Source organism: Aulonocara sp. 'chitande type north' Nkhata Bay, linkage group LG18, assembly GCF_057382095.1.
Source record: "Aulonocara sp. 'chitande type north' Nkhata Bay isolate Kocher_YH1m ecotype deep benthic linkage group LG18, A_spYH_male_GT1.1, whole genome shotgun sequence".
Lineage (NCBI taxonomy): Eukaryota > Metazoa > Chordata > Actinopteri > Cichliformes > Cichlidae > Aulonocara > Aulonocara sp. 'chitande type north' Nkhata Bay.
In genome coordinates this window covers 33,570,539-33,583,298 of record NC_141361.1, presented here as the reverse complement: position 1 = coordinate 33,583,298, position 12,760 = coordinate 33,570,539, and the positions used below count along the sequence as shown (strand labels likewise).

At 45.9% G+C, this 12,760-nt stretch overlaps 1 protein-coding gene across 3 annotated transcripts in view; it reads left to right on the top strand.

Annotated features, from left to right (window-relative positions):
* Positions 1 to 12,760, top strand: part of jmjd1cb (jumonji domain containing 1Cb) — a 123,703-nt gene that overhangs the window by 94,159 nt on the left and 16,784 nt on the right. For 2 of the 3 annotated variants that reach the window (XM_086272460.1, XM_086272462.1), the window contains 9 exons: positions 46 to 170; positions 727 to 870; positions 1,651 to 1,692; positions 4,503 to 4,773; positions 5,580 to 6,131; positions 6,201 to 6,543; positions 7,996 to 8,908; positions 9,012 to 9,212; positions 12,134 to 12,297. In XM_086272460.1, the coding sequence (XP_086128586.1) occupies positions 46 to 170; positions 727 to 870; positions 1,651 to 1,692; positions 4,503 to 4,773; positions 5,580 to 6,131; positions 6,201 to 6,543; positions 7,996 to 8,908; positions 9,012 to 9,212; positions 12,134 to 12,297 (2,755 nt within the window). The remainder of the gene's footprint in view (positions 1 to 45; positions 171 to 726; positions 871 to 1,650; positions 1,693 to 4,502; positions 4,774 to 5,579; positions 6,132 to 6,200; positions 6,544 to 7,995; positions 8,909 to 9,011; positions 9,213 to 12,133; positions 12,298 to 12,760) is intronic. The other variant, XM_086272461.1, reaches the window with a different exon arrangement.

Below are 12,760 nucleotides of genomic sequence, written 5' to 3'. Positions count from 1 at the left end.
AGTGGGACTATAACTGCAGTGGGAACTGTTTCCTGTGGCTCGCAGGTCCCTACTCATTAAATGGCTACCGTGTGCGTGTGTACAGACAAGACTCGGCCACCCAGTGGTTCACTGGTATCATTACACATCACGACCTCTTCAGTCGAAACATGGTCGTTATGAATGACCAGGTACGTGGATGCACTCACACAGTTATGTGATGTTATTATTTAAGTAGTTTTACACTGTGTGAAATGGATCGAAAGGATGGGACGTGTGACCTTAACCTGAGACACACCCCTCTGTCTTCATCGTGTTTAAAATAATAATCATTTACAGACGTTTCATCTGATTTCATCTGCTATTAAGAGACAGAGGCAAAAGGAGTGGAGTTTGACTTTTCCCGTTAGCCTTCAATGAAAGCAGGCATGAATCTGACACCGCCCAGTTACTGATTTACACTGAAATCAGATTGATACCATAGATGGATCTACTCAGTCTCAGAAGTGTTTGAATCTTAGTCACCTCAGGGTCAGAGGCCGTTTTGGTGTATCTACTCTGAGGCTGAAGGATACCTGTAATGGTTGGTTAGCAGTCTGCAGATATTCTGTTCTTGCTATAGACCTGTACATGCAGAGTAACGTAAATACTCTAATGATGTTGTTTACATTTGCATCTGTTCATCATTTGATATCATTTGAATTCTCCAAGATACGAGTGTCGAATGAACCTGGTGTGTGTGCTCAGGTGCTAGAGCCTCAGAACGTGGATCCATCCATGGTCCAGATGACCTTTCTGGATGACGTTGTTCACTCTTTGCTGAAAGGGGAAAACATCGGCATTACCTCCAGGCGCAGGTCGCGATCCAGTCAGAACAACAACGCTGCCCACGTGAGTACAGACACAGAAGCAAATATGACATACAGTGATAAACTATCTGTCACCTGTGCTGTAGGTACTCAGTGAAAAATTAGAAATGAGGAATAAAGATGGATTGTATGCAAAATATTGAGTTGATGAGGGTGTGGAGTTGAGACGAAACACACAAAGCTGTAGAATAGCAAAGATTGGTGTACTCATGACTGTCGAGCTGAATGCATCCAGCACGTGGCTTTTGGTGTTGTTTCTGTTAGCGAGCAGCTGCTGCTTTTCATCTAATCTCAGCATCATCTGCATCCTCCTGTGTATCTGTCCGTGTCAGAGACATTGGTCAACACAGATCTCTGAACGCTCCGCGTCGTCATCCTTATCCTCAGCATTCCCTGAACAGGGCTGTGGCTCCGAATCTTCCACAGAGCTGTTTGACCAATGTCCTTCCTTATTTTCTGTGTTCACCGTATCTTTAAATTGCCAACTTTGCCTTTAACGTAAAAGTTTCTATGAACCTCGCCTAAGAGGTTAGACACTCAGGCGCTCTGTTGTTCTGCTCACCTCTCGGCTCCGTGTAATGTGCCTGCGGTGTCAGCAGGTGACCATTAAACTGTGGTGATGTAATGTCAAGTTGCCACGTACTCGTTTGAAGCAAGCTGGTGTAAGGAGCTAACGTTGAACTCTTAGCCAGTCCCGCAGTCAATAACAACATTTCTCCTTGTCCCACATTTTCTTTGTGTTCATTTCATTTTGTTATTTTTCTTTTTATTATTTTTTCCTGTTGTCGTTGACATTTTAAAGATGGCGGGAGGGAGACCCGGCGGGACCACTGGCAGCACTCAGGTACCCCAGAACCCCCACTGCTACACCACCTCCCAACCCTCCAGTCCTACACTTTCTGCAGTAGAACAAAGCTGACAGACGTCCTCTGTGCTCAACATTTTCACACACCCCTAAATCTAACTCAGGCCCAGGGTTGTACTTACAGTGTGATGCGCCGTGATGCGATTACTGTTTTCATTTGGTACTTATAAAAGAACAAGCTGAGTATCTGCAGTGGAGCTCTAATTCCACACATCTGCACTGAGATGCAGTCTGGAGCCAGCGTCACACACTGGGACAAAGCTGGAAACACGGTCAGTGATCAGCTTCAGTGGAAGCGGACTGATCTGTCTTCTCAGTCTTATAGGTTCATTTCTGTAAGTCAGGTTTTATTAAATACTACTGGCTGCCTCAGCAGGCACTCGGTCACATCAACTATCAATAGTTTTACTCCATTGGTCTTTTGGACTGCTCGTGGAGTAATCGAATAAGCAGACAAATTAAACTCTGTGAAGGTAAAACGTGGAGCTCTGTGACAGTGTTTGTTAAATGAATATAGCTGACCTGCCTAAATCATCTGAAACGTATAATATTCGGCCATTAATTCAGTTTAAAACGTTTTCTGTGAACACAGATTGCATTAAACCTAAATCTGTGCTCTGCAACGTTTCACATGTTCATTAAAAGAGTAACCGGGCCAAAGTGCTTCTCACAGCGCCATCTACTGGCTGCTTTAGCCTCCGCCACACCCCGGGTAATATAGCTGCTCCCAGCTGTGACGGTGTGTGTGACCACAGAGGTCAGTGCAGCAGTGTGGGGTTGCTTTTTGCTATGCCTTTCACCAAGGATTAGATCACGTGATTCAAGAACTACCTCTCACAGACACTGAATGTGCTGTGCATCATGTGCCTGGCTGTAGGTTCTGTCCTTATCAAAGCCACGGTTTGACCGCTTTAGCACGTGTCCCTCTCACGGTCAGCAACGGGACAGAGTGAATAAACACACTGGCACAGCAGCCTCCAACATGTCAGTCAGAGTCTGTAGGAGTTGTGCTAACAGGAACAGACTAAGATCGACCACACGGCGCTGAATGTCAGTGTTTGTCAGCTTCTAGTGATTACGGGGAAATAACCACGGGCCCATGTTGGTCATGAAAAGTGGATAGGTGCTTAGTTCAATGACTCACTCTGAGGCAACTTCATTGACCTGCTGACGCTGGGAATTATGGATAACGCTGACTAATGGGAGAGAAAGGAGCGCCCACTGCCACAAACAGGAAGTGAAGCCGCAGCCTGGTAATGAGGCCTCGGTGTCAGCCTTCACAGCGATGGAAACAAAAAACTCCTAAAGACCTCATTTCACTTATTTCACTTACAAATGGTGACGTTCTCGTGCAGCACAAATGTAGCCAGATCGGCATCACTGTCATCTATAATGAAAAACATGTCGTTTTCCAAAGCAGAGCTAAGCCTAGATAATCACATGCAGCTCGTTTATTGTAAATACATATTGGACATTTAGCAAATTTAGTTCCTTGTAAACATCTTGTGAATTGCACTGACTGCTGTGTTGCATAGTACTCTGCTGCATGCGTACAGTAAATCGTATTGAGCAGGTGTGCTTTCAGGGACAGGGGTTATCAGCGTGCAGACCCCTGAACACCTTCAGCAGAAATAGATCAGCAGGTGCAGCATTGTCTTTTACTATACTGGTTACAATCATTTGAGCGTACTGGTTTGTAGGTTTTCATCTACTTTACAGACAAATGCACCTTCATGTTCTCTGCAGCTCTGGGACCTCGTTACCTAATATACCATAAGAAGCAGAATGACAGTGTCTTTGTTGCTGTGCGAGAGTCACAGTATCAGGATGTGCTGGGGCAGTGATGCTGTCACTGATGAGCTCTCTCTAGCCTGAGATCAGCTCACTGCCCTGCACTCTGCAGCCTATAAAACCCAAGTTAAGGACAGCTCCAGTCATCCGTGTGTCATCTTCCATCACTGCTGTGGGGGCATCATAGCAATATTGTCCTTCCTGTCTGCTGTGGGTCATTTGAATGACAGTAGGCAGTGACCCTCAGTTGCAGTCGGGGATGTTAACTTTGTGCTCTTTCACACCAACCCCCCAGCAGACTGATAGTGTTAGCTGTGCATCTTCACCCACCAAGTTAAGTAGTTTAAACTTCACTGACATGATTTCACATATTAAACTAGGCAACTGCATAATAGCTACTGTCTACCAGAAGCTTCTGTGCTGTCACTGGGACCCAAAGCCTGTCGGGTAACCTCAACACTGCACAGATGGAGGTTTGTTCCTGTCCACGTGATAAATAGGAACATTCTCTGAAACTAGAAAGTACAAAGTAAAGCCTGATGACTCCAGCCTGTTGCAGGGAGTGTTCGTGTCTGTGGACGTTCCTCTGACTGAAGCTAAACTCAGGCGTGTTTTAAATTAATTGCAGAAGTATATCAAGCAGTCATACATATCTGACTGTCGTATAGATACCATATAGAAGAACGGTGTGTTTGTAGTAGTTGTTTCAGTGTTCCTTTCTTACCTCATAATCTGTACAGTTGCTTCACACCCATGGTAGCCCAGTTACTTCTTTTGTTTGTTGATGTCATGTGTAAATGTGTCAGCCAATGCTTGATTGTGTGCAGCATACAGCCTGCCAGCCGTAACAGTGAAACCAGACAATAGAATCTGATGTAGGCTTTACTGATGTTGTTGAGGTGCACGTACTGGTGGGTAAACTCAGACTTGTGTTTGTGATTCTGTAGATTCTGTTCATAAATTGAATTTGTTATTTATTTCTGTTTTCATTCTTGCAGAGTCATTACACACGAGCCCAGGCTAACAGCCCTCGCCCCATCATGACATCAATAGGCCCCAACTCTAAAGCCTCACAGGGCATGCTGGCCTCCCAACAACTGAGCCAATCGCAGCAGAGTCAGCAACCGGCCAGCCAATTACACCACTCGCCTGGTGGCAGCGGGCGGGAGCAGAGAGAGCAGCGCATCTCTCGTTCTTCCAGGAGGAAGGGATCAGATAGCAGCGTTCCAGAGGAGGAAAAGGACCGAAGAGAAGAGCCCGCAGGGCGAGGTGAGTCGGGTTTCATCACAAGAGAGCTAAAACATGCACACACGTGAAGGCGTTTCATGGAAGCCACTTAAAACTCCAGTTAGTGGTTGTGGTAAAAAGCCCAGTTTCATGTCATATTGAGAACAATAAATCGAGTCAAACAGAACAAATATCATGCCTGTGTCTCAGTGAAATCACAACAGCATAAATGCTCACCTTTCACAAAGTGACTTCACCAGAATGTGATGTCACGGTGGCTTTCCCCATCTTTTATGTACAGTCTATGACCTTAACCTAACCTATGGAAAAAAGAAGCAATTTTTGGTCGCTGTGCAAAGGTTAGCTTAACGTAAGACTCGGACCAGACGTTAGATGTTAGATGTATTATGCACCATCATATTTAGTTTGTAGGTTTCTGTTCAGGAAAGTTTACTTTTGCGCCTCACCCATGTGTGTGGATCTGACCCAGTTTAGTGGCTAAACCAGTCCAACCTCTCACTGGCTCTGCGGCGATTACGGTCATGGTCAGACTGAGGTTTTACCTCCAGTGCTGAATATTAAAACTGTGCATTCTGACAGCCCCTAACAACATGATGATTCAACAGTCCAACATATTAACAGAAAGTTGTGTGTGTTGTGACTGTGCAAGTGTTCTTGTCTCTTTCCTTAACATCTGAGCAGCAGCTTGCCTTTGTTTGTGATACTGAAAATGTTTCAAATGTCTGTAAAGGAACCCAGCTACACGACGATCTGTCCAAAATAAATCTGTCGCTACCACGAGTCTCACACAGGTGCAGAATGATCCCACCTGTTTGTCGTTTGTTCAGAGCCCAAGTCCAAGGTGAAGCAGTCTGCGAACAAACGCAGGAAAGGTGACGAAGATGAGAAGAAGGCGGGTCCAAAGAAGCCGAAGACCGACATGACATCCGATCTGTCCGAGAGCAGCGACTCAGAAAATCCTCACAATAAGAGAGCCGCCCACTCCTCTTGCTCATCTTCTTCCTCCACCTCCTCATCTTCCTCCTCCTCCTCCTCTTCCTCCTCCTCAGAGCCCAACTCTGAGAACGAGCTAAAGACTCGCAGCGACGTGAAACCAAGTGCCATTTCTAAAATGGAGGAGGACGAGAAGCCGCTTCTGCAGGGACCCGAGACCAACGATTCCTCGTCTGTCATTGGCCGCCTGTCTCCATGGGCGGAGCTTCAAGCAACAGAGGATGTCAAAAAGAGCGTAGTGAAGGAAACGAGCAAAATGTTATCAAAGGAAGACGAGGAACTGGTCGCCGTAACGCAGATCACCCAGTCTCCACGGCAACAGACGCCGCTGATGTCTGATGTTGTCCAGGGCGGCGTTCTGGAGAACAGCAAGAACACTGTGAAAGGTGAGCTGCTGCAAGTTTCTCATCTCTGACGACGCTTCAGTGTTCTTACTTTGTTGTGTTTTGTTTTAGCGTCGTCTCGATCCCAGACGCCGTCGCTGTCCCACCTCCACAGCGCCGGTGTGATTGACATCACAGATGACGCCCAGGCCACCGTGCACCGCGAGAGCTCAGAGGCTGTGTCGGCACTGCTCGCTTCCGAAAAGGCCGAGTCCACGGCCCTTTCACCTTACCTCTCTCTCAACCCTTCACCCGTCTCATCGCCTCCTGTAGCGCCGTCTCCCTCGCCATCGGAGGGAGGCCGCAGGACGGAGATGGAACCTCCCGTGCAGCATCAAGGCATCTTGGGAGGCGGCGTTACGGCGACTAAGAGCGTAAGCAGCAGGCTGGAGTTTGCGTCCTCTGAGGTCATCAGGTGAGTGCAGACAATGTTTTAAATATTTCAGCTCACGTGTTTTTACCTGATGCTGGGACGGCGCCCGAGCGACATGGACGCCTGTGACAGAATGAAGCGACGTACGAGTTTACATTGATACAATAGCTGTTATCTCAAGGTCAGGGGTCAGAGGTCAAGGTTTCTGAAAATCTGGTGACTGCGATAATGCGAGATCAAGGCGACATATTCTATTGAAATTCATCCCGTAGGTGTGGTGCCTGAGCTGCGGCTGTAAAAACATTAATGTGGTGGTGATCCAGCTGTGGAGTGGGACTACTTTTCCCAGGGCCTTTTCCTTACTCCAAAACCAGGAGTTGGACATATTTCCGGTGCTGTTTGATCGTAGAGCTCAACAACAACAACAACAACAACAACAACAATCTTTATTTATAGAGCACATTTAAAAGCCTTGGGCATACCAAAGTGCTTTACATAAAACAATAAAAAATAAAACAGTTCACACATCAAATACATAAAGGTAACGAATTATGTTCACAGATAAAAGCCACCAATAAGAGTAAACTGCAGCACATAGGTTATAGCAAGGTAAGACTGCACCACCATGATAAAAGACACCAATAATGGAAAGAAAGCAGAGAATTTAATACAATAGGTCAATAGGTCACTGCAAGCAAGCTCAACCACTGCTGGATTTGTGGGCCTATTTTAGGAGAGTAAAACACCTTTTTATATTAAAATATTAACACAGTGGATCTCTGGTCATCAAAACTAGAACCACATCTGGCACAGCTGTGATCGCGGCCTGCTCTGGCTCCTAGCTACTGCACATTTGTGGCTTTGTGATTCCCTAAAACCTGCAGATTGAGGGAGATACTGAACTTTGTTTTACCTGGTATGCATAAATATATATTCTTTACGTATGTGTTTATTCCTCCAGTGTGCTTTGTGTACCAAAAGTATTGCTCACTTAGCCAAGATGTAGGGCAGCGCACTGGATGGTGGATGTCACTGTTAAATAGAGCAGCCCACTAGGACCCCTCTGTGTTTGCATGTTTTTGCCATTCATGTAGACTCTTTCTGGTTACTGTAGGCTCCAGTGCAAAGACATGAATGTTAGGTTCCCACCTTCTCTCGCCTTTTGTAGCCTTGAGATAGACTAGCAGCATGTTTAGGATGCACCCTGCTGTTTCTCCTGTCACACTCGGATAGACCTGTGACTAGGCTAACAGGAAGTACATGGATAGATGGAAAATGACCTGGTCGGGTCAGGGTTAGACAAAGTGGACTGAGGATCTGAAACTGAAAAAGAAACGTGTCCCAGTCCTGGATCGTAACTGAATGCAATCACAGAAACCTGCCCTGGACCACATGGTGATCTGAGGACTTCTCTCAACGTTTAACTTTATAGTCTTTCAAATATGGTCAACATCATACTTGCTTCTTACTTTTCCTGCTGTGCTTTTTTCCCAGGCCTGTCACATCTATAGCTGAAAATGTGTTGCTGGTGGAAAAGGAGAAAAATGTCCTTCCTCACCATCATCTTCATCAGCAGCAGCACCATACACTACAGTCGTTCCACGCTGGCATGAAGAGTCCCTCTTTATCTGAAGAGACAAGAAAGCACCCTCAGCAGCAACCAGCCCCCCACAAGATGAACACGGTGCTCCCCCCTGACATATCTAAACCTCAGATCAGCTCCAGCCCAAACCCCGGCTCAGCTCACCTGGACTCCCTGAAGCAGAAATCCCGCCCCGACAGCTCTCAGAGCCCCTCCTACCCCAACGCAAGTCAAGCTGATCTCGTCAAAGCTAAGGCCCACGCAGGCCTGGCGGACATCTCTAAACCTAAACCTAACACCTCCCCCGAGGTATCTAAACATAAAATGCTGAGGTACTCGGATACTTCCCCGCCTCCACCGTCTCGTTTGCCAGTTAAAATAGAGTTGGCAGAACCTCCGCGGTCTGGCTTCAAGCCAGTGCGGCTAGAGTCGGGCGCGGTCAGTACGAGCAGCAACACAAAGAGTCCGCTGATTATCAAGAAGAATGAGCCCTTCACTGTTTACAGAGACCCAGCTCTGGTTCGCTCCGACGCAGAGAACTCCGCCTCTGCAACAGTCTCATCCAATCACGTGGCAGCCTATCTCCATCCCCACCTGCACACGTTGCACTCCCCCCACTCGCCCTGCCTTACCCCTGCGTCACACCCCCACGCAGCTTCCCATCTCCTTGCTCCTGCTCACACCTCCGCCCTGCCTCACCCACACCTTTTGCCTCCCACTGTGCTCCCAGCCATGGCCCCTCCTGCAGCATCTCTCCACCCTCGACTCGACTCTCCGGGAGGTCTGGGTCACCTTGCTCTGCCCCACCAGCAGCAGTACCTACAGGTGTGCCTCCTGTGTGCTGCAGTCCTGTACTGTGGAGAAGAGTAGTGTCTTTGTCTTTTTACCCTCATTAAAGAAAAGCTAAAGATGCGTCTGTGTGTTTCAGGGCCAGGGCCACCATTCGCCATCTCTTCTAGCCCAAGCTCACAGCGGGGCTGCAGGACTTGGTCTGTACCCAATCCTGTGGCAGTACCCCAACGGAACGCCAACGTCCTACCCACCAGGGCTCAACCTGGGTGGACCCACGGCTAAGTGGGTCCACCCTGAAAATCCTGTTACTGTGAACTCTGAGGCCTCTCTCAGGAGGGTAGGTGTACAGGAGCACCCATGTCAGCGTGTTTGTGTTCATATTTCCACTGGTGAACAAAGATAAAGGATGTGGTAAAGGCGAAGGAAAGATTTGGTTGGCAGAAAGAAGAAGTGTCACCTTTAAGCTATAGTCTGTTTCTGTTATACGACAGTTCATTCAACAGGATGACACGTGTCCATATGTCCATATTTATTTTATCGAGATGTCTGTTTCCAGCGTGCTGACGCTTACAGTGATTTACTCGTTTTGATGTTCAAAAGTTCGCTGCTGTGGTTTCTAAAGGCTGGTTTTTTCTTTAACACTGGCAGATGCTGTTGCTCCCCTGGTTTCCTATAAGCCTGTTGGCCGTGAGCATGATGTGTGACACAATAATGAAATAAGACGCTCACCTGTAAAGCCCAAATGCACGTCGCTGAGCTCTATGGATGGATCTGTGAAAGTCTGCACCTTCCTAAAAATGCCAGCACTACAACGCTACATTGATCCTAGTAATAGCAGTAGTACAGAGCTTTGTGATACCGAAGCCTGCCACCTTGTGGATTATATTTTAACAACATACAACTGGCTGGTGTGAAAGGAATTATTCTTTTAGTATTTTAATGGTGTGTAGCGCTTGTTCAGTTTTATGTTTTAGTCGTCTAAACCATAATTAACAGGTCAGGTGAGCGATCTGTTTCTGGAGCTGGTGCCAAAGTAACACCAGTTGTGTGTTCATTCAGGAACGTAGACTTTAAACTGACAGCCTTGAAATGTCCACTTTCACATTTAGCATCAGTAGAATGGGTGTAAAAGAGCGATATAGCATCTGTTTCTGAGAAATGCAGACGATTACGATGCACCTTACACCTCCAGTTATTTCTCATTTCCAGCAGGAGCTTCACTGGTGACCAGAGGTTTACGTGACCTTTTGCTGTCTTGCTCTGTGACCTCAGTAAAGACATGTGACTTATAAATCACAGGTTGTTAGCTAGTGAGCGTGCAGCGTCCCTCAGATCCACAGTTCGTGTTCCCGGGATTGTGACGCGCTGACGATGTTTGGTTTTAAAAAGCTGAGCAGACTAAAGTCCTCCCTGTGTGGAGTGGGTTCACCGGTGGGTGACATCGCAGTGACTAGTCCAATCCAGGGAGAGTTTCTGGCTTCAGGTTGCATTAGTCATTATTCGTAGTCCGTGGAGGAAACCTGGGGTCGGACCCCTTCATGTGGAGGCTGATGACATCCAGCAGCTTGTTCCCTCCATCTGTATTCCAGAGTTTGGTGTGATTGTCAGAGTTTGAGTGTGATTATTAGAAAGTGCTGTGTGTAGGTGTGCGTTGTTGAATGTGACTTAAAACACTCAAAGCAACAACACAAATATGTTTTAGGTGAGCAGAAAAGTGGAATACAAGGCCTTTATTATCAGTCCATATCAGCCCATTAACCATTTCATGTTGATTAGAGGAAACGCACAATCAGCCGACAACACCTGCCACCTTCTTCTTTTATCTTTCGGCCGCTCTCTTCATGGGTGGATCGTTACCTTCATCTCATCCTGTCCCTAGCATCCACGCCCCTCCTTTGAGCTCCTCCCCTGATCAGCCCTGTATAGTGATAATACACAACCCTGCATGTGTCTCTAAAACGAGGCGCGCTTCCAAAGGTAAAAACACATTCGTTAACCATGAAGTGAAGGATGGTCAGAGCTGAGGACGACTGACGTGACACCTTTAAACTTGACTAAATATATTCAGTAGTTTTAGTAAACAGGCTGCACAAACATGTTCCAATCATATATATGAAACATGCTGTGAGAAAAAAACTATCTAAACATTTACAGTCAGTGTGATTCATGACATGTTTTAACATTATTGCTGTTAGGTCAGACAAACTGGCTGTCTGTCAGTATCTTCATATTCATAGCATATCATGTGATACTTAACGCACGATACGATATTATTGCATTTTTTAAAAATATTTTGCGATATTCAGATTCTGTACATAAAGGTAAACTTTATCAATATTCATTTTATCTAATATCAAAGTCTCACACTCAGTCTTTCTCTCATTTCAGTTTTATTGTTGACAAACTGAACGGTTTGTATTACAGTCTAGTCCAACTTAACTGAATGCAACCATCTGGTACAATTATAGCTATTCTGAACTATGCAATATGAAAACTATGGAGCCCCTTCAGCATCTGAAGAATTTGAAAGTAAATTAAAACAAAATATAATTTTACATTAAATAAAAAAGTTTTAAACGTAATTAAAATAAAACATGTCTTAAATTAAAATAAGTAAACTGTCATGTTTATTGCTGCCAAAAAAACAGTTAAACACATTTGGACAGTGTCAGGATTCTTGCTCAGAAAAAGGATCAACGTGCTCTGAAGTCAGAGCACAAAAACCTTTTTTGTAACAAAATATCGATTTCTGCTGTCCCTGCATCGATACATTATTAGCAAACAAAATATCACGATACTACACAGTATCGATTTTCCCCCACCCCTAATGCATTTACAGTTCCTGTATCGAGTATTACTGGTTAAAAGTAATGAACTGTGTTACCCACACATGCGCCGAGAGAGCCTGAACCCTGTTCAGCTGGAACTGAAAGCTCATGTCAGGTTCGTTCACCCAAAGGTGAATTACAGCATCTGTTAAAGATACTTTCCACTCAGGACCCGAGACTTTTATTTTCATACATGTCCTGGTTGAACTGGATTGTTCGTCATACTAATCAAAGCTGAAATAAAGCTGCTTTTCCCAGCTGTGTTGTTGGACCTCTGATGAAGAAGCCTGTGTTAAAAAAGCTACCGGCCAATCAGACGCGAGTGTCTAAGGCACATAATAACCTCCCCCCATCATTGGTTGGCCACATGTTTCCTCACGTAGTTTTTTGCCATGAGCAGAATAACAGTGGTGTTTTTGTTTGTGTGTAGAATGCTGCCAGTCCATGGCTCCATAAGACTGCTGCTGCTGACAGTTTGGGAATGCTGAGCCACGTTCCTGTCCGGCCAGCCAGCGCCGATGCCCACCGCCCCCCCGTCAAGATCGCCCACACGAGCCCTCCGTTGTCAAAGACCAGCATGGATCTTCATAAAGAGTAAGCAGAAAGATCAGTGCTGTAGTTAAAGCTGCACCGTCGCTCTGTCACCAAACCCGCGTTAATACTGATGAAACCTGGAATCATTGTTTCTCTGCATTTCAGTGGAAACTGAAAATATGAACTTGTGAAAACAAAGAGCTGCTGATGTTTGATGGGTTACACCCTGCAACACCAGATGAATGAATGACGTCCGTGACACAGACCGACAGTCCCACAGTAGCTGATTTGTGTTTCCCACCTGTGTTTGTGTCCTATGGAGGGAAAAGCTCAAAACGTTAGAGGAGGTGATGGCGAGGTAAATCAGGCTCAACTTCTACAGATCAGAGGACAGATTATGGATGGTTGGATTAAGTGTTGACTTAAAAACACTTAATTAACATAAAGATCGTAGTTTGGCCACGTTGCCATTGTGACTTGTTGTTATTGAAGAGTGGAGAAAATCCACGCTGAGGAAAAGAAC